At 38.9% G+C, this 22,915-nt stretch overlaps 1 protein-coding gene across 1 annotated transcript in view; it reads right to left on the bottom strand.

Moving 5' to 3' along the window:
- SLC2A13 (solute carrier family 2 (facilitated glucose transporter), member 13) overlaps positions 1 to 22,915 on the bottom strand; it is a 388,439-nt gene that overhangs the window by 1,497 nt on the left and 364,027 nt on the right. The window contains exons 8-9 of the mRNA XM_012638430.1: positions 3,601 to 3,722; positions 3,327 to 3,479 (exon numbers count right to left, since the gene is read on the bottom strand). Coding sequence (XP_012493884.1) covers positions 3,327 to 3,479; positions 3,601 to 3,722 — 275 coding nt within the window. The remainder of the gene's footprint in view (positions 1 to 3,326; positions 3,480 to 3,600; positions 3,723 to 22,915) is intronic.

The following is a 22,915-nucleotide window of genomic DNA, read 5'->3' as shown; positions in this document are numbered from 1 at the left end:
TATATTTTTAGCTGTCCAATTAATTTCTTTCTATTTTTGGTAGAGACGGGGTCTCGCTCTTGCTCAGGCTGGTCTTGAACTCCTGAGCTCAAACAATCCTCCCGCCTCGGCCTCCCAGAGAGCTAGGATTACAGGCGTGAGCCACCACGCCTGGCCTAGACTTTTACTTTTGATGGTGGAAAACAACTAACTATAATGGAGTCCCTGCCTAATTTTAGGCTTTCTGTCCAGACCATCCTGTAAATGAGATGGGGGAAGGAAGATAAAAAACTGATGTGATAAATGGCTGGAGAAAGGGTATCAGATTGGGAGTGGGAAGATCTGGGATTAAGTCTTGGCTATGTGACTTCTAAAGTAGTCATTTAGTCTCCTCTTTGGGCCTCAGATGCCTCATTAAGTAAAATAAAATAGTTTCTGAGCTCCTATTTAAGTGCTGGTAGTTTGAGTCTATAAATCTTATGGTCAAAATCAGAGCAGGTACAGGAGAGATGGTTAAAAGATGCCTGAGAGGGAGACCTGCTCTTCTGTTTCAGTGGCAAAAGTGGTCTCCTCAAGGGGCAGCATCTATGGCTTGTCTTTGGGTTCCTAATGCCTAACACATGTTACTGTCTTAATACTTCCTTAATAAGTAACCATTTCCAGAATAACCATAGAAATACGTCTTGGAAAGACTCAAGAAAAACTATGGAGGAAAAATGCTGCTAAATTGACCACCCAACAGAATCTTTTCTGTAGAATGAGGAGCCATGAGAAAACAGAAGGGAAACAGAGGTAAATTATGAGATATTAGAAAAAAACATGAAAGGGTTAACTAAATCAAGACATAATTTGTCAAAGCCATATTAACTCTTTAAGGAGCCGGACTTGTATAAATCCAATTCCCTTTGTTTAATAAAAATAGAACTCTATTTACAAATATAAGGCTCTTTCAGTTTCGTTCACATTAAACATTTACTGTAACCTTTTTTTTTTAAGGCTTATACTTGAGAAATAATCATAAAAATAATACTAGGTCATCTGGGATGCATGGCTGAGTGTTACTGTGAGAGCAAAGGCTCCATGGCTCTGTGGAGAACGTGGGGCTGAATCCTTGGGGCAGAATTTCTTAAATTCTCTCGAACTTGGTTTTCTGTTCTGTGTAATAGGGAAAATAGTTCCTGCTTTGCAAACTGTAAATAATAGAAATAATGTATGTTACATGCCCATTAGAATTCTGGATGTTAGTTGCTCAAAAGTGATAGCCAGCATTATTAAATTCTACTAAATGACTAGGGAAGAAGAGTTGCTATTAAGAGATTGAGTTCCTGTGTTCTGAGTACAGATAACAGCAATATTGTAGGTTGGGTGTGGTGGCTCATGCCTGTAATCCTAGCGCTCCGAGAGGCAGAGGCAGAGGCAGGAGGCTGACCTGAGGGTTAGAGTTTGAGACCAGCCTAAACGTGACCGAGATCCCGTCTCTACAAAAGATAGAAAAATTAGCTGGGCTTTGTGGCCCATGTGCCTGTAGTCCCAGCTACTCAGGAGGCTGAGGCAGGAAGATTGCTTGAGCCCAGGAGTTTGAGGTTGCTGTGAGCTATGATGATGCTACTGCACTCTAGCCTGGCCAATAGAGTGAGACTCTGTCTCAAAACAAACAAAAAACCCATGAATTTATGTAAAGTTCATGAATTTATGTAAAAATTTTTAATGGCCAAATGGGATAAAGCAGAATATACTAAATATAAATGTATATCAAGTTTAAAATGCCAATGCCTTTCCTTTCCAAGAAAATAAATATTTCTAAATGTTCTATGTGGTGACTGGGAGAGAGAAGAGTTTTATAAAGGTAGTAAAAGCGTTAGATAAATAGTATTAACTAAAAGCAAATACTAATTCGGCATGTATAGAAGAGGGGGAAAATGGATTTTTATAATGTTTCCTCTATTCGTAATTCATCTTCAAAATTCATACATGTATTTATTCATTTGACAAACACTTTTGGGTGCTTATCAGATGAACAGGATGTCCCGGAAGGACTTGGGAATATAATGGTGAACAAGGCATAGACGGCCCTCCAGGGATTTATGGTCTAGTAGTAGGGGGTGGGGGACAGACAAGTAAACCTGTTCTTGCAAAAAGGAATTATAAGTGCCCAGAGCATAGAATGAGGTGAGGTGGGGCAGGGGATCAGAGAAGGTCTTCTGGAAGACTGGTCTAAGCAGTAGGTATTCCACATATACCACCAAGGCTTAAGGGGAGGTTAGAATGAAAATCTCACATTTCATTATTTAGAATCTTATCACAACCTATAAAGTCATGTGGACAGTGTAGAAATCCTCTTTCTTTTTTGTTTGTTTTTTTGAGATAGTGTCTCACTCTGTTGCCCAGGCTAGAGTACAGTGGCATCATCATAGTTCATGCAGCCTCAAACTCCTGGGCTAAAGTGATCTTCCTGCCTCAGCCTCCCGAGTAGCTGGGGCTACAGGCACACACCACCACACCCAGTTTGGCTTTTATTTTTTTGTAGCAACAGGGATCTTACTATGTTGCCCAGGCTGGTTTCAAACTCCTGGCCTCAAGCCATCTGCCTGCCTCAGCCTACCAAAGGGCTAGGATTATAGGTGTGAGCCACCACACCTGGCCAGAAATCATCTTTCTAAAAAGAAAAGTCTTTTCACCTTAGTAAAAATGGATTTGAAGTAGCTCCCCAAAGTATGTTCCTAATTCAGCCACTTATCAATATTGTTTTCTTTGAATTATGGTCTCCACACATTTTCATTTGAATACTTCCATCACATTTACAGTTTTGGAAGTGGTAAGTGCTAGTTTCAGAGGATGCTGAAATGCACACACCTTGGCCTGAACAGCACAGATGATACATGGAAGGCATAATGCACAGCACATCATCTTTAAGTATCTTGGCAAGCTTTTGACCCTATGTTGATTCTGCTCTTGGACTGGACTCCATCCCTGTCACAGAACATCTCAGTGGCCCTGCCTACATCTCTTTACCATTTTTTTGTTGTTTATGTTTTTTTGTTAAACTAAAAGCTATGCTGTGAAGATTTCCAACTGGGGAGATAGATGGGAGATGTTTGGGTTGGGAGAGGGGTGAGTGACAGCCCTAAGCACTGAGGGACAAGAAGCAATGCTGCTTAGCAAAGGAGTCTTCCTCTTTTCTTTCCCCAGATACATTTCCAAGGCCTGTGGGGAAAAAGAGCCACCTGGAGATATTTATAACAGCAAAAATATAACCACATAGTCTTTCAATGACAAATGATAATATATCTAAAAAATAGAGTAAGAAAAATAAAAATGAAACTATGTTGGAAAAAATATTCTCTTACCATAGTATGTAAGATATTCTGCTGTGTGTAAAAATGTCAATGAAACCAGAACATTGAAAATCCAGTTTATTCCAGATGAACATGCATTTCCTGTACTTCTTGCCCAAAGGGGATATATTTCAGAATTCACAGTCCAAGGCATTGGTCCCATTCCTGAGAAGTAAAAAATTTAAAACTTTAGTAAAATAGCATGTAATGAATTTGAAAAACAGTAGCCTGTCTCCCCTAAAAATAGGCCATTTAATTAACACAACAATAAGAAAGCCTTGTTTACCAGGTGCGAAGAAAACAAGATACAAAATAAGGCCCAGAAGTGCAGTCCAGGAATATGGAGTAGGGCAGAAATTGTAAGCCCAAAATACGTCTTCTGTTTTGAACTTGGTTTCGTTTTCACACCTGAAAAATAATGCAATATAAAGATTAACTTAATGTTTTAGAGTATAGTTGCAGAAATTCAACATGTTCATATTGAATGTATTTGGAAATTCCTTAATGTCTTGAGAAAAAGGGTCCAAGGAGTTTTCTTGAAAAAAACTTCAGAAGTAAACACAGATTATAAGATTAGATATATAAGCTCACAAAGAACTTTTTAGAGCTAAATGTAATTCAAGAGCAACACGAAGGAATGCACTGTGTTTCACACCCATTAGACATGATTTCTAATTAGTCCTTGGAAGCTGCAGTAACACTTCAAGACCACTGAGAGTCACTGGGTTGTGGTTCAAAGACCTTGGAATTTGCCGTCAGGACAAGATTCAAATTTCAGAACCAGATTTTTTCATCTGTAAAATGGGGATAATACCTTATAGCCTATTTTGAGGATTAGAAGGATCACCTGTAAAGGAGTGATAAGGGAGATGAGAGGAACAGATAGGATAGGGAACAATGATTACATCCGATTCCAAATAACCCTTCCCTTCCTGCTCTGCGTCCTTGCTTGCTGCTCTGTCAGTCACTCCTTGATGACCTTGCCTTCTCATTCTGTACGGAAGCTAAGTGTTCTATGGTTTAGACTGATCCTCAAGTTGAACTTCCAATTCTTTACCTTAATTGCCCCTGAAGATACTACCAGCCTCACAAACATTCATATCCCCTGTGGTCAGTTTAGAATATTGTTCTGCCTCCTTCAACCAGTCTTTGAACCTTGAGGGCCAAGCCCTGCTGTTGTTACTGTATTTACGAACTCATCATGGCACTCCATCTGTCCTGATAATCTGGGTGCCTGGTCAGTCCACCCCATCTCATCCCCTGCCACATTCATTTATTTCTCATTCTGGTTCATAATACATTGGCCTCACAGTTTCTTATTTAATCTCTGAAACTACAGAGAGGGCACTTTATAGTTTGCTTGATTTGCAACTATTTTACTAAAGTACCTCAAACTTTGAGCCTTCCTTTTCTGATCACGACCACTTTATTTCCTCATTTTGATAATTTGCACCATACCCAAATCAAAGTCTTGAGATTCTAAATTCCCCTCAGTATTCATTTACTTCATCACTCACCTTATACCAATGCCAAAACAGGCATACCTCAGAGATATTGCAGGTTGGGTTCCAGAACACTGCAATAAGTGAATATATCAATAAAGCAAGTCACAAATATTTTGGCTTCCCAGTGCATAGAAAAGATATGTCTACACTCAGTACTGTTTTCTTCTAAGTGTACAGTAGCATTGTGTCTAAAAAACCAATGCATACACCCTAATTAAAACATACTGTATTGCTAAAAAATGTTAATGATCATCTGAGCCTTCATAGCAAGTTGTAATCTTTTTGCTGGTGGAGGTCTTGCCTTGATGTTGATGGCTGCTGACTGATCAGGGTGAGGGCTGCTAAAGGTTGGGGTGGCTGTGGCAATTTCTTAAAATAAGACAACAATGAAAATACATCAACTGACTCTTTCATGAAAGGTTTCTTCATAGCATGCAGTGCTGTTGGATAGCATTTTACCCACAGCACTTCTTTCAGAATTGGAGTGAACCCTCTCAAACCCTGCTGCTGTTTTATCAACTGCGTTTACAGAATATTCTAAATCCTTTATTGTCATTTCAACAATGTTCACAGCATCTTCACCAGGAGTACAGTCCACCTCAGAAACCACTTTCTTTGCTTATCCATAAGAAGCATTTATTCATTTGTTATGGTTTTATTATGAGATTTCAGCAATTCAATCACATCTTCAGGCTCCACTTCTAATTCTAGTTCTCTTGCTTTTTCTACCACATCTGTAGTTACTTACTCCACTGAAGTCTTGAACCACTCAAAGTCATCCATGAGGGTTCGAATCGACTTCTTCCAAACTCCTGCTAATGTTGATCTTTTGACCTCCTTCCATGAATCACAAATATTCCTAATGGCATCTAGGATGGCGAATCCTTGCCAAAGGTTTTCAATTGACTTTGCCCAGATCCATTGGAGGAATCACTATCTATGGCAGCTATAACTTTATGAAAGGTATTTCTTAGATCTGAGATTTGAAAGTTGAAATTACTCCTTTATCCATGGGCTATGGAATGGGTGCTGTGTTAGCAGGCATGAAAATAACATTCATCTCCTTGTACATCTCCCTCAGAGCTCTTGGATGACTAGGTACGTTGTCAATAAGCAGTAATATTTTGAAAGAAATATTTTTTTCTGAGCAGTAGGTCTCAACAGTTGGCAACCATGCTGTAAACAGATGGTGCTGTCATCCAGGCTTTGTTGTTTCATTTATAGAACACAGGCAGGGTAGATTTAGCATAATCTACTTTAAGGGCCCTGAGTTTTCTGAATGGTAAATGAGATATCAATGGCCAGGCATTGACCTCTCTGTAGCTATGAATATCCTAGATGGCACCTTCTTCCAGTGGAAGGCTCTTTCATTGTCTACATCTGTTGTTTAGTTTAGCCACCTTCATCAATTATCGTAGCTGGATCTTTTGGATAACTTGTGGCTTCACCTTGCACTTTTAATGGAGATAGCTTCTTTTCTTTTTTTTTCAGATTTTTTTCTTTTATTTCAGGGTTTTATGAGGGTACAAACATTATAGTTACATTTTATGTCTTTGCCTCACCCAAGCAAGGGTTAGAGGCATGACCTTCCCCTCTACAAGGCTCCCCGTGTCCTTTAGTTGTGGCTTTACCCCCCATCCCCCTCATCCCTGGAGAATATTACTGCCATGTGAGCACCCAACCTTGTGAACCTGAACTAACCTTTGGTAGCTTCAAATTTTTCTTCTGCAGCTTTCTCACCTCTCTCAGCCTTTACAGAATTGAAGAGAGTTAAGGTCTTACTCCGGATTAAGCTTTGGCTTAAGGGATGTCATGGCTAGCTTGATCTATCCAGATCACTCGAACTTTCTCCATATCAGCAATAAGGTTGATTTGCGTTATCATTTATGTGTTCACTGGAATAGGACTTTTAATTTCCTTCAAGAACTTTTCCTTTGAATTCTCAACTCAGCTAATTATTTGGCACTAGAGGCCTAGCTTTTTGGCCTATCTTGGCTCTTGACATGCTTTCCTCACTAAGCTGAATCATTTCTAGTTTTTAAAGTTAAAGAGAAAAGAAATGACTCTTCTTTTCTCTTGAACACTATAGGCTATTGTAGGGTTATTAACTGGCCTAATTTTAATATTATTGTGTCGCAGGAAATAGGGAGGCCAGAGAGGAGGGAGAGAGATGGGAGAACAGCTCATCAATGAGCAGTCAGAACACACACATTGATTAAGTTCACTATCTTAGATGGATATTGTTTGTGGTACCACAAAACAATTACAATAGTAATATTAAAGATCACTGATCACCATAACAGATATAATAAAATGAAAAAGTTTGAAATATAAGAATTACCAGAATATGACACAGAAACATGAAATTACCAGAATATGACAGAAACATGAAGTGAGCACATGCTGTTGGAAAAATGGTACTGATAGACTTGTTCAATGTGGGGTTGCCAAAAACCTTCACTTTATAAAAAACACAGTATCTGCAAACCACGATAAAGCAAAGCGCAATAAAACAAGGTATGTACTGTCTTCACTTGCCTCTAGAATCCATCCTTCCTCCATTCTTATCTGCCATTCTCACCATTTCACTTCCTGACCCTGTGTGGTACCATGAGCTTCCTTCAACAACCACATCTCAGAAGCTGGCCAAAGTTATGAAACCATGGTGTTGGGCTCTATTAAAAGTGCACACTATTTCATCTCAGGTGGGTCTCTATTGCTTATTTTATCCTTTATTGTCTTCTCTACTGAATTCTCTACTTATTTCAGAGTAGACATTCAATAACTTTTGTTAACCACTGCCTCAGTTAATTAAAATATTCCTTATCTTCTAGCCCTGAAATCTTTCCCTCTGCTTTCTATAGATGAACTTGCCTCCTTAGAGAAATTCTTAAAGAGGAATTGGGGACCTTCAATTCAAACATCAATTTTTCTTTATTCAACTTCCACTTTTCTATACTCTGTTTCTGAAAAAAATTTTTTTTGGAAAAAAAAATGCAAAGTAGTCTCTTCTCCTACTTCCAATAGTACCATGTCTCTCACCATTTCTAAGGACGGCCCTTCCTATCAGTGGTCTTGCAGCTTAGTTCCTTTTGCCTCCTCTGGGGTCATGTTCCATCAGTATTCTGTCCTTTTCCTGCCATTTTTATTTTTTTCCTACTTGGGCCTTCTCTCCTGTCTATAACAACAAGATGTCTCCTATTCAACTCCTCTCATTACTGCTACTAGCTCTCCTAAAATTACAGAGAAGTTTATACACATGAGCTCCACCTCACTACCAACCTTTCTTTCAAAGCCAAGCTCCCCCACCCTCCCAGATGCCAGCTGACTCTCACTCAGCCTGTTTTCCTGAATCTGCTTACCCAAAAGTCATCAATCACCTTCTAATCTCCAAATTCAGTCTTCTTGTCTTAATCTTGGTGCTCTTTGATTACTCTGTGGTGGCTGATGTTGCTGACAGCCCTCCTTCCTTCTCTTCCCCCTTTGCTTTTATATCTTTATCTCTGTCTTCTTTCTATGACCTATATGTATGCATTGCTTTTTAAAATACCTCTTAACACTTCTCAACCTCTAAATATAGGTATTTTCTAAGGTTTTATTTTGGGGCCTATACCCTTTCATAATCATCTCATCTAATTTTAGGACTCTGTAATCTCTACTTGGATGCTCCTCAGTAATTTATTCTAGCATTGACCTTTTCTCAAGCTTCACTGATGGAATTTAGGTTTCTGCTGAACATCTAGATACCCTGCTGTGGCCTCACACAAAATATGTCTACAATGGAATGCACGGTTTTCTCCAGGAGGCAAGAGTGGGGGCTGTTCTGAATTCAAATTTGACTCTAGCACTTACTAGCTATGTGCATTCATTAAAAAATTTATATAATGAGCACTGCTCATGTGTCAGACATTAGAGATAATAGCTATGAATAAAATGACCACTGGTGCATTTGTGGAATCTTGAGTTTAGTGGGCACTGGTGTGGTCCTATTTCCTGATCTGTAAAACAGGGCAAAGGACTGTATCACAGGCTGTTGGCAACATTAACTGTTCCATGTGCATAAGCATACTGTATCTGCAAGCTGAGTGCTTCACATATTGCCTGACATATAGTGTATGCACAATATATATGACTTTACTAGTGACCTCATGACATTGCGATTTTAGTTAACACCTTTCCCTGAATTGAAATGGCTTAAAATCTTGGAGTTATCTTCATTGTTTTCTTACCCATTTCTCTTCAGGTCCTCTATACTTTAAAGTCCAAGTAAAGCAGAATGGTGCTGGGAAAACTGGATAGCTACATGCAGAAGACTGAAACTAGACCCCTACCTCTCACCTCTCACAAAAATCAATTCAAGGTGGATAACAGACTTAAACCTAAGGCATGAAACCTTAAGAATTCTAAATGAAGATGTTGGGAAGACCCTTTCAGACATCGGCCTAGGTAAGGAATTCTGAAGAAGACCCCCAAAGCAATCGCCGCAGCAACAAAAATAAATAAGTGGGATCTAATCAAATTAAAAAGCTTCTGCACTGCCAAGGAAACTATCATTAGAGTGAATAGACAGCCCACAGAATGGGAAAAAATATTTGCTCTCTACACACCTGATAAAGGGCTGATAACCAGAATCTATCTAGAACTCAAAAAAATCAACAAGAAAAAATCAAACAACCCCATCAACAAATGGGCAAGCGAAATGAACAGAAACTTTTCAAAAGAAGACAGAATAATGGCCGGCAAACATATAAAAAAATGCTCAACATCTCTAATCATTAGAGAAATGCAAATCAAAACCACAATGAGGTATCACCTAACCCCGGTGAGATTGGCCTCTATCAAAAAAACACAAAACAACAAATGTTGGCGAGGATGTGGAGAGACAGGAACACTTCTACACTGGTGGTGGGACTGCAAATTAGTGCAACCTCTGTGGAAAAGAATTTGGAGATACCTCAGAGAGCTAAAAACAGAAATACCATTCAATCCAGCAATAGCACTGTTAGGCATCTACCCAAAAGAGCACAAAACATTCTACGTTAAGGACATCTGCACCCGAATGTTTATGGCAGCACAATTCACTATTGCAAGAATGTGGAAACAACCCAAGTGCCCGTCAATCCATGAGTGGATTATCAAAATTTGGTATATGTTTACAATGGAATATTACTGAATCATAAGAAATGACAGTGATCTAGCACCTCTTACACTTTACTGGATTAAACTTAGGCCCATTATCCAAAGTGGGGCACCACAAGAGCAGAAGAACGGGATCCATTTGTACTCACCATCAAATTGGTATTAACTAATCAACACATAAATGCACATATCAGAACAACATCTATTGGATGTTGGGGAAGGGGGAGGGCGGCGGGAGGAGGAGGGAGGAGGGGACGGGTATTTGTATACACAAGGAGTGCAATGCGCACTACCCGAAGGATGGACATATGTGAAACACGGACTTGGGGGGGGGAATCAAGGGCAACACACGTAACCTAAACATCTGTACCCCCATAATATGCTGAAATAAATAAAAAAAAAAGCGGAGTGGCTATGACTATGAGCTTTGGCACTGACACCCTAGGTTCAAATCTAGGCTGGGACACCCAGATGTGAAGCTAGGATATATATGCCTCTGAGTACTTAACTTCTAAAAGCTGTGTCTTCATCTGTGAAATAAGGATTTTCCTGACATCTACCTTAAGGAGATATTTTGAGGCTTATGTGAGATAATGTATACAAAGAATTTCACATGGTATAGGCAAGAAATCATATTTCCTAGACATAATTTCTTGAATCTGACTTTTCCTTTCTATTTGCATTAATACCACCCCAATTCAGACTCTGAGTGTTAGTCCCAACAACTGCCTCTGTCTCCCTGGCAGGCAGACTACAGCAGCCCTATGATCCCTGTTTCCTGATTTTCATGCCCTTGTGTAGTCCCCTCCCCTTGAGTGTGGAGTGACCTTGCTTCTAACCAACAGAATAAGGCAAACATGACAGGACATATGTGATTAACTATGTAAGATTATAGTGCAGTTTAGCTAAAGTCTCCCACTCTCTTGCTGGTTTTGGAGACACAAGCTGTCATGTTGCGGGATGCCCATGTGGGGAGGCCCATGGAAGAACTGAGGGCAGCCTCTGTCAACAGCTAGCAAGAAACTCAAGTCCTTGGTATTACACCACAAATTACTGAAATATGCTAACAAAAGTGAATACTTCCCCAGTTTAGCCTAGTTGAAACCGCAGCTCCAGTCATCATTTTGTCACCTTGTGAGACCCTAAGCAGAGGACCGAGCTAAGCTGCGCCTATACTCTTGACCCACAGAAACTGCCAAATAATAATTTTTTTTTTTTTTTGAGACAGAGTCTCACTATGTTTCCCGGGCTAGAGTGCCGTGGCGTCATCCTAGCTCACAGCAACCTCAAACTCCTGGGCTCAAGCGATCCTCCTGCCTCAGCCTCCCGAGTAGCTGGGACTACAGGCATGTGCCATGCCGGGCTAGTTTTTTCTATATATTTTTAGTTGTCCAATTAATTTCTTTCTATTTTTTTAGTAGAGACGGGGTCTTGCTCTTGCTCAGGCTGGTTTCGAACTCCTGAGCTCAAACAGTCCGCCCGCCTCAGCCTCCCAAAGACCTAGGATTCCAGGCGTGAGCCACCGCGCCCGGCCCCAAATAATTATTAATAATAAATGTGCGTTGCAATAGAAAATGAATATAGTTTCCTAATTATTTTTCCTTCTCCTAGCATTTCCTTTCTTCAAACTCCTATCCCACAAAGTTAAGGTAGCTTTCTAGAGCATTGCTCAGGCCACCTTACTGCTCAAAGCCCCCCATTTTCCTTATCCAAGCTGTCTACACGGCAAGGCTTGCAAAATGTGGCTGCAGCCTGCCTTATCTTGTACTGATACACACAATCTTTTTCTCCAACTAAACAAGACTACTTATTTGCCTGGAAATACTTTCCAGACCCAGTATCTCCTACTCATGCTATTTCGTATAACTCTCACTTAAAACCTACCTTAGCCCTCACGGGCCATGCGCCTGTCTGAAATATTTTCTTTCTCTTCTCAACTCCTCATTTTCCTCATTTATATCATGATCACATAGTGCTCTGTATTGTCCTATCTAAATATACTCCTCCTTCTGTTCTGGGATCTCATCCCAGGCAGTCCAGCACAGGACAGGTGTCAAGCACACAAGGTCTAATGTCAGACTGCGTGGGTTTTTATCTCTGTTCTGCCACTTACCAACTGTGTAACTTTGGGCAAATTACTTAACCTCTCTGTGCCTTGATTTTCTTGTAAAATAAGAATCCCGAATAGAGCTGTTACACAGATTAAATAAGGTGATAACTGTTTACCACAAAGAAAGCAATTTATAAGTATTTGCCAGAGAATAGTCATTTTTGTATTCTTTTTGTCTCAACCTTTCGTCCATCACAGCACTCTATATAAATGGCCACTGAATGATGAAGCCTCTCCACTTGCATTTGTTTAATTGTGAGTAGAAAACAGCATTAGAAATCCCTTGATCAATAATCCCCACCAATGAAATAGTTTCTTGAGCTATGAAGAGCTTAAAATATGAAAATAAGCAAGGAAAGAAAAAAGAGAAGAGTAGGCATGGTGGCTCACGCCCATAATCCTAGCACTCTGGGAGGCCAACGTGGAAGGATTGCTTGCGGTCAGGTGTTCGATATCAGCCTAAGAGCGAGACCCTGTCTCTACTAAAAATAGGGAAAATCAGCTGGGCATGGTGGTGCGCCTGTAGTCTCAGCTACTTGAAGGCAGAGACAGGAGGATCGCTTGAGCCAAGGAGTTTGAGGTTACAGTGAGCTGTGATGACACCACTGCACTCTAGACTCTAGCCAGGGCAACACAATGAGACTCTGTCTCCAAAAAAAAAAAAAAAGAAAAGAAAAAGAAACAGGATAAAAAATAAAGCAAGCAAGTAAAAGAAAAAAGAGAAAAGGGAAGGAAAAAAGAAAGGCAGGTAGGCGGGCTCCTGTAGGCAGGAATGTTTACAAATAATCAAATAACTAAAGTTGACAGGAAAATGTTCTATTTACTGTTTTCATTGTCATCACAGTTCTGTGCATGATCTCTTGCTGTGACGATGGTAAGTAGGATATTTTAGAGTGGACTCTGTGCTTGCCCCGTTGTAGCTTTTCACCATCTGGCTATGCACATTTACGTGCATAAAAAAGGCCGAGTAACTACTCATCATCCTCGCTGATTTCAGGAAGGCACTGACTTCGCAGTTACACACTCAGCAATACACAGAAAGCTAACGACAGAGAATGTGACATCACACTGGACCTTCAAAATATGAACACTAGCCATCCCAACTAAAAAATAAAAATGTATATTTCAAACGTTATTGCAAAATACCCGCACGCTTTCCTGGCAACTGCTGGTGGAAGAACATAATGCTCCCGAGAAGGAACAAAAATACTCTGACATCAGTGTGTGGGTTGGGAGTAGAAAAAGTCATGCTCTCTGATGGGGCACCTTTTCACCACATCCTAGAGCAAAATCAGAAAAAGACTGAAATCGGGAAGCTGTGCAGAGGGTACTGCAGGGGACAAAACAGCAGAACTGAATGCAAGAAGGTGAAATGTGTCTCATTTTGGCAGAGTGAGAGAACTAATCTTAACTAGCAGAATGACTAGACTAAAACCTGATATATAGACCAAATAAACAATCAGTTCCCTGCTCCAGTCATGGAACCCGCAGTGCTTCCATTAGTAACACATCTAGAAATTAACAGCTCACTTTGAAGGTGGAACAGTTCTCCCCTGCCCACTCAACACCCACCCCACAAACCAGTTCATATGTAGAGCTCTTTCTGCCTGTGTGTGTGTGTGTGACCTCGCTATCAAATATCTATGGAGTTTTCAACCAAAGAAATAATTAAAGGAAATAAGCAGTGCAAATATGTAACTGCTCTTGCACAGTTAACCACAGTAATATATTCATTCCTTGCTTCCTACACAGCACATGATTTTTGTATTGCCCCTTTATTCACCATGGTGAAATAATTTAACTGCTTCATGTTTATATATGGGAGTAAGAGAAAAGAAATATGACCTGTATTTAAAAAGAAAAACTTCAAATTTTATCTATCCGATCCTAATCACTGATAAACCTATGGAACTCTGTCCCTTTTCCAGAGGCGTTGATAAAAGATCTAGGATTTTGGAAAAGGGAAGGGAGAGCTTGCTGCAGTTTGTGTGACATACCTACCATTGTTCTACTGGGTTCCCTGCATGTGCTTTCCCTGCTAATTCATCACTGAGGAGGGTGGGTGAAGCACAATTTCATTTCTAGTTCTTGGCATAGGACTATGATTTCTCAGGACAAGATTACTAACCTTTCACCTCAGAACATGTATATCCCTAAGGGTTAACTCTAATAGTTCTTTATCTATAGGAATTTGTGATCTAATTACACAGGTACAATTTGAGGGTGGTGGTGGACAGGTACCTAGGAAAGGATAGAGCATCTCTCACCAGGGTAGGATACCTTCTCTCTTACCTGAGGAGATATAAGAAACAAAATACCAATCAATCAGAGAACTAGGAGGATGTAAATTTACTATAAGCAACGTGAGTCATATGACATTTTAACGTTTGGGCATCCCATCAAAGCAACCAGGACAAGTTACTGTTACAAACTTGACTCATTACATCTCAGACATCTTTAATTATTGTTCAGTGGGCATAATTCTTATTTAATAATCTAACATGAAATAAAGTTATGGCAAGGGTAGCATGGAAACATAGCGTTTAAACTCTAACTGTAGTTGAATAAGTTTAGAAAAGTATAACTCCGTAGCTTGTTGTTGCAGACCATGTGGAAGAGCTTGGCCTTGAATAATTCCTTATTATGTAGCCTTTTCCCCCTGTTTTTGGTTTTCTAATTTTCCTGCCAAGGACTGTCACATACAGATAAGTTGAAAAAAAATCTATTCTTTTGTTAATTATTATTATTTTCTGGTAAAAAAAAAAAAAACTTTAGAAATATTGAGAGAATTAAATCATAGACATGGGTAAATTTCAAATGCATTAGAAATTTGGAGCTAAAAGCCAATTTTTTCTGAATAAAGTTTTCTTTGTAGATAAATTATTGCATCTAAACCCTTTATCAGTATGACAACTAGCTTATATACTCTTAAATATGGGAAATAGATGGACAGAATGTGGGTAGACAAGCAAATGAAAACAATGACAACATTTAAAGCCAATGAGAATACAGTGATAGTGGTACCGTCTCTAATCTGGTAACAATTTAAATTGGTATAATCTCCTTTCGGAAAGAAATTTTGCAATTCAGATATAAAAATATTCATATCCTCTGTCCCAGTCTCATGTCTAAAATTTATCCTTAGGAAATCATCTAAATGGGAAAATATTGTATGCTGAAAGATGTACTTATCACTGTACTTCATTTATCACAAGATTAACACGGATAATTAGAAAAAATAAAAATACTCTACATTGGAGGGTTAATTAAGGCACAACTGAATAATAAAGCAGCCATTAAAATAATAATTATAAAGTAAGCTAGGTCAAACCACAAAAGTTAGTCTGGGTGGAAGACTGGTGAAAATGAAGTCTTTATTAACTTAGGTTACTTTCATTTTGGTACCAAACTGGCTAAGAAGCAGAACAGTGAAGTCTGCAAAATCAATCACATGAGTGAGTGGATGTGGCCCCCTGTTGCACTCTAGCTCCTCCCAGATTTGCCTGTGAAGTTTTGTGGTCAATTTGAAGAATCTGCCAAGTCAGAGGAGCCCTGAACTCTGCCTTGGTGAGAGTCCACATTAGCATTCAAGGTTCAACCCCATTACTGCCTAAGAAAAATTTTTCACTGTATTACTTCATAAGAAAATACTTTGTCTTTCTTTTTCTTACTGTATCATCACATCTATGGCAGGCCTGGCCATGGCCTACTTTCATAGAGACTACCTGGAAACATGGAAAATGTCACCAAGTTGGCAGTGGATGGGAAATCAAACTATAAAATGTAGTCTAGGGCATAAGGTTATATGGATGAGAGCAACTAGAAATATGGAAAATTGGGGCTGGGGAAGATAATTCATTAAGATGATGACTGTTACCACTTTCGAACTTGCACAGGTTGAGTATCCCTTATCCAAAATACTTGGGACCAGAAGTGTTTCAGATTTGGGATTTTGGAATATTTGCATTATACTACTTGTTGAGCATCCCTAATCTGAAAGTCTGAAATCTGAGATGCTCCAGTGAGTATTTCTTTGAGTGTCCTGTTGGTGCTCAAAAACTTTTGGATGTTGGAGCATTTTGGATTTTTGGATTAGGGATACTTAATCTGTAGTTGTGACAGTATTACTTTGACAAGATGGGAGAAACTTAAGTGATTCATAGACAATCTTGGGCCTCCTTTTCCATATTTTTGTTTCCCCCTAGAATTTTTCCCATAATAAAGATCAGGCATTAGAGCTAAAGTTATTAGCCATTCTCCTGCTTTAACTGGCACTGAAAGGAAGGGAATTATATACTGTCTTCATCATGCTGTTTCCTCCTATTGACCAAAGGCCTCAAAACTCTGGTTTCTATATTTATACTACACTGTCACTACACTGCTTCCCTTCTTAGGAGTCTTAGGGCCTGCCTCTGCCCACAGCTGAGGAGCTCCCTCTCCCCCCCCACGCACGAGTGGTGGTACTTTGCCCTACAAACCACTTGCCTTCCATAACTCTTTGACACAAAGGCTTGCCAACAGCATGGCTGGTGTCTTATGAGGTGGCTTGGAAAAGGTTGGATTCTTAATACCAGAGAATGACTTGGCAAATGGTTTATATTCTTTCTCTGAAAAGTCAGAATATGAAATGTCTGAAGAGGACAGAGTAACATAGAGGTGGAAAAAGGTAGAGAGAGAAGCCAGTAAGCAGAGGCCATAAGGTAGCAGAGGCCAGGAGGTAAAGAAGGGTCATGCATTGATACTGAGGAAGGAAGAGAGAGTGCAGAAGGGAGAGAAACCAAGCACAGACTGTTTCCAGTCTGCTGAACAGCATTTTAGAGCTCCATGGGGCAGGGCTGGGCCGAAGTTAAGACCTTTTTTCTTTCTCAGTATTTTTTTTCTTACCTTCCTATGTACCTTTACTGTAAAACTTCCGTTAACTGAGGAAATCAACAGTGTTACTTTTCCTCTCAGTGTGAAAAGTTATAACAAAATGATAGATAAGTAAAAGGAGAGGACTGATCATGATTTTGAAGCAATAAAACCCCACAGATTCTCAAAAGAGTATATCACAGTGGCCATACAGCTCCATTCCTGCAACAAGGTTTTTTCCTTTTTATAAATATGGTATAAAAATTAAGATGACTTTTCCCCATATAGTCACTGTGGGAGGTGCTATATTTATTCCAACTATGCTGTACTGTACTGCTCATATTTTCTGGAATTCCCTGTTCAGAATCTGCTTCCTTGTCACTCAAAAAGCAACCTTATTTTTTTGCATTCTACTTCTGGTTCTCTTTCCTTCCTATCTTCTTCCTTTTATTTCGTGCCATCATGAACCACTCATAGGAGAAACTCTGGGTGAAAAGGAGAGGCCAGACCAGATTGAAGCAGAGGTGCGGAAACAGTCTAATTGAAATGATAGCAACAAACTCAGGATAATAAGTTCATCTCAATGTTATGGACTCTAGAGCTATGAGAAATAAAATGGGTTTAATTAGATGAAGGTCATCAATTTAAAATCATAGAAATCTACAGTGGAAAAGGACATGTGAGAACATTGCAACCAACAGTCATTTTATAATTAACGAAAATGAGGTCCAGTGAGATTGAATGACTTGCCCAAAGTATCAGAGCAAACTGTAACCAAAATCAGTCTTCTGTAGCACATTGTCCAAAGGCCAGCCAGCTGAGGGGCTGGTGGGCACTGAAATCCAACTTATGCCAGGCCTTGCGAGCCAGCCGTGGTGACGAGTCTTCCATTTTCTAATTATCACAAAGGCATAAATTACCTATATCCTGATTCTGATTCCCTAGTCTTTTTTCCTGTTGTCACTGGTTTTTGAAACATTTATCTTCCTCATTAGTAAACTCTTAACCTAAAGAATAAACCCCTAACTAATATAAATAGTTTCTCGGGAAGCCCTGCCAATTGAAACTCCTTTTCTACCCCATACATGTCACTAAACGGGGTTGTGTTTCAGGCACGCTGCTTTCCAGTCAATAGTATTTAAGCCGACGGCTGCTTGTTCTGATTTCTTAAATGATGTCCAATATCTGGGATAATGTATACTCTTGTTTGTCAAATAAATGAGTGAAGAAATGAATGAAGAAAAGACTTAATGAATTTAATAGAGTGTTTTACTGGTTACCACTGGTAATAATAATACGTTAGCAACCATTTAATAATTAAAAAACATTTTTCAAGCCAAAATAATAAAACTAAATGAAATTAATAATACAATTTATCACAGGGCCAAATTTATTTCTTTGGAACGGGCTATGAATGGCCCTCATGTGACTGTGCTATGACAGGAATCTCAGGATGGTGAGTTACACCATCCCTCCCAAGTTCTAATTTAGAGACTTGATGTTTTTCCACACTTAAGGGTTCACCCTCCTGCCTGAATTCTTTTACTCCCTTGGGTTGTTCGGGAACTTTTATGACCCTCGCTAGATAGTAAATTCTAATAAGGATATGCTACCTGTTTTGTCTCCCCTCTCCCCTCCCTAGGCTTCACAGGCCAGTATGTAGCACAATGCTTTACACAGAGTCAACTGCTCAATAAATGCTTATCAAATAAAATCATAAAAATACTTTTATCAGTTCCCATGAAGTCAATCTTTGGTCATCTGACACCAATTTCTCTGCTATATTGTATGCATCATAGAAGACAGATATATTTACTGTCAAAAATCAATCTCTATTTAATTAAAAAAGTTATTGCCTGTGATGATATAAGGAGAAACATATTTCCTTACCATAAGCACTCTATAATCCATCTGTATTATCCCAAGCTTTAAAAATTTCAAACCACACAAGTATTCTGATTTTATTTTCTTTCCACTGTAAAAGTGCCTGCACAATATCTCTGGCTTGTTTTTATTTGCAGGTGCATGAGTGAGAATGAATGTAAGCTGATTATGTAAGCTGATTTATCACTGTAGGCTATCTTGATGCAAACAATAGCATATTTTGTTTTTTGGATTCTTTTCAATCCATTCTACAGCTGCTTTCCATCAAGTGTGAGTTCTGTGGCTTCTTTATGAAAGCTGTGCTCCCGACGGGAATGTCCTTAAGTAGACGTAAATCCTCACTTGATGAAACTATCTGTATGGAGCCTTACCATATATAAAATATCTTAACATACAGGGTGTCCCAAAAGTCGCATACATAGGAAAAATGGGAAATTGTAGCTAAATGTACCTTTATTTACAAAATATTCATTATGCAATTTTACAAAATTTTTCCTTTGTATGGAGACTTTCGGGACACCCTATATATTAACTCATTTAATTCTCATAATAATTCAAAGCAATAGCATCATAAGTTCCATTTTGCATATGAGACAAGTCTTTCTTAAATATTGTGACTTTCCCAAAATTACATAGCAACGATAGTGCTTGAAACCCAGTGTCCTCTGTTTTTTTCTCCTTCAACATAATCTCCTTCAATAAGTTCAGGTATATATGGAAATCTCTCTTTCTTGAGGTTCCTCACTTTTTATGGAATTTAAATGGAAAAAGAGATAAGATGAAAACTGCTTGAAATTTCTAAGTTAGCATTCTTCCTAATGTCAGCAGTGAAGTCAGCCACTAAAATCTCTATCCAAAATGAGTAGAATAAAATGCTTCTCAAAGAGCATTAGGAATTAAAATGAGCAGCATCTTGGCAGATCTGGGCCTCTGTGTCCTCTATAATCTCTTTTGACTCAGTATCCATTTTGCCCCAAAGCACAAAACAATAATTAGAACAGAAAGGATGCCTGCATGAGCTGGAAGTTAAAATATCACATAACAATCTCAATAACTAGATAACTCATTTGACAGCAGCGATGTCAATACTACAGATGTATTACAAGGAGAATAGTCATTCTAATGCAGTAAGATGGCAAAGGTAAGCAGTCTTTTAATAATGTATACTCTAAAACATGGAGCTATATAATGATTTTCTCTGATATAGTCATGTCAGTAAGGAATTAAAAAAAATTAAAAATAAGTTTCCCCAGAAGTTGCTGAGATGATAAAAATACAGTGTTTCACCAATTGTTTAAAAGAAGAATTGTGTCATTAGTTGTTGACATATAAGAATTTCATAAATAATGAGAAGATGGAAAATCATTATCATAAAATTACAAACTGTAAGGCAGTTTCACTTTATTTCATCTCAAATTACTGCTAAAGTAAAAACATAATGACTTCATAGATTAAGCATTTTAACCGTAGTTTCCTTTTTTCTCACTTCTTGGTTTGTACAGAAACTTCTGAAATGCCATACTGATTATCAGCAATGAAACAAGACTGTAAAACTGAGAAGATCTATCTCAATCCTTCTAAATCTGGGATGTTTTTTCTACCACTTGGGTGAATGAATAGCTTAACAGGTCTATTACATTTCTCTCTATACTTCCTTCTAATCTGTTCCTGGCTCTGGAGCAAAGCAAATCACGTCACACCTACTGTCACACTCATCCATCTAAAGCAGCCCTGGCCCCCACCAGGGCGGCCCCTGCACAGCCTGGCCTGCCCCTTCCCCAGCCCCTACTCCACCTCACTCACCTCTCTCACCATGGCGCCCCAGGGGCTGACACGGTGACATGGACACAGCTGGAGCTCAGTAAGTATTTGTTAAGTGAATCGTTTCCACCATTTGACAAATGCAACAATAAAATATTGCCTCATAGTTTTGAAATTTATTTCCAAAGCAATTTTATATAAGGAGAGAAGGAATTAGTAATGCAATTTGTCCTTTATTCTTGGTATGAATTTTTATATTTGGTCGTCCAGAGCAGGTATTCAAAGTTACAGACGTTTTAACATCATGTAATTACTCCTTTGATAAATTTATTATTTCAACATATAAAATGTCTATTGTATTCTAGTTCTAAGAATAAAAGTTACAATAGATGAATTTAAATATTCATTCTTTCCAGCATTCAACAATCATTTACTGCAAGTGAAGATTACATACACGGCCAACAAGAAATTTGCAGGTGAGATGGGGTTTTTATATTTTCCAACACACACACATACACAAACATACAACACAGAAGAGATGCAAGTATACATCTGTGGTATTTCTCTTTAGAATGGGGGGAAAGGGCCTGTAATAATAGACAAAAGTGAGTGGGTGGGCTCACATAAGATCCTTACATATACCGAAGGAGGGGATTTAGCACATTTGCCTGTATTTGCAGAGGTGTTTAGGAGATCATTTCTAACGCCTGGTAATGAGGAATATTCTGAGCTACTGAGCAATGGGCAATCTTGAATTATGGGTGTCTTGTGAACACAGGAACTGGGAACTACCCAATATCTGGACTCTATCTTGGACCCTAAATAAGCTTGTACTCTGTAACAATGGTCATAGAACTATACCGAGACATAAGGCCAAGGTCTTAGGATATGAAGAAAAAAATCTTAGGGGAAAGCATATATTCTATAATAACTTAAAGAAGTCTTGCTATACTTTTATTATAAAGTATAGGGCAATCTCCAATAGAGAAATCCTCGTGTTTACCTTGGGTAGAAGTTTTCCCAGAAGGCTCTCTGGGACTAGTAGTATGTTCTATCCTGCAAGGGAAAGGGTGTTCCAAAAGATCTGAATGCATTCTAAGCAGACACTGGCATACGCAGGGAGAACACAAAATTCAGAGGTGGGTTTCAGGGATGGTTGGATCAGTCTGGCCTGGGTGCCCCGATCAGAGTCATAAAATTTTACGAACTGGGGAAGCTTCAGCCAGAGAATTAATATCTGGGCTCAACTTCAGTGAGTGAATCATCCTCTGTATCACCTTTACTCAAGGGGTTAAATGTTCTACACCTAAATCCTTGTTCTTCTGTAACAGGTGTAAAGACTATTTTCCTGTAAGACAGTACTGATAGAATTGAGATTTTAGTATTAATAAATGGCCTAATTTGAGCTTGTTATTTGTCCACTTGCCGTTGTTCTTGGTTAGTACCCATCATAGCCAGAACACTTTTATGTGAATAAAATCAGAGACATTTAAATTTTCCATATTTTTTCTTTCAAACAAATAAAATTGAAACCCTGTAATGTAGTAAAACAATATAATCTACCTAAATGCTAAGGTAAGCCTCTGAACTATTTATGAGGAATGATTCCATCTAGTTAAAAGCAACAGAGAACGTGGAGATGGATTTGGGCATATGGCCAGTTTTATGCAGCAGAGGTCAACACACAAGCCTTGCAGCATGGCAGATACAGGTTTGGATTCTGGCATGACCACTTCCTACCTTCCACCAGTGGCCTTTTTCAAGTTATTTAAGTGACCTGAGACTTAGGATATTCATTTAAAAATGCTTAGCATGTATGGCAAGGATGTCAAGAAAGGGGAACACTTATACACCATTGGTGGGAATGTAAGTTACTGCAACCACTATGGAGAACAGTATAGAGGTTCCTCAAAAAACTAAACATAGGACTACCATATGACCCAGCAATTCACACTGCTGGGTATGTATCTAAAGGGGGGGAAATCAGGATATGGAAAAGATATCTGTACTCCCATGTTTATCACATTTTTCACAATAGCCAAGATTTGGAATCAACCTAAGTGTCCATCAGTGGATGAATGGATAAAGAAATTTTGGTACATACACACAATGGAATAATATATAGCCACAAAAAAGAATGAAATCCTGCCATTGGCAACAACATGGATGAAAGTGAAGAACATTGTGGTAAGTGAAATAAGTCAAGCACAAAAAGACAAATCTCACATATTCTCACTCATATGTGGGAGCTAAATATTAAAACAAATGATCTCATGCAGACAGAGTGGAATGATGGTTACCAGAGGGTGGGAAGGGTAGTGGGGTGGGGGAGCTAAAAAAAAAAAAAAAAA

The sequence above is a fragment of the Propithecus coquereli genome, unplaced genomic scaffold (assembly GCF_000956105.1).
Source record: "Propithecus coquereli isolate 6110/MARCELLA unplaced genomic scaffold, Pcoq_1.0 Scaffold13, whole genome shotgun sequence".
In the NCBI taxonomy this organism is placed as follows: Eukaryota; Metazoa; Chordata; class Mammalia; order Primates; family Indriidae; genus Propithecus; species Propithecus coquereli.
Note: the sequence above shows the minus strand (reverse complement) of the source record. Positions and strands in the feature narration are given on the sequence as shown.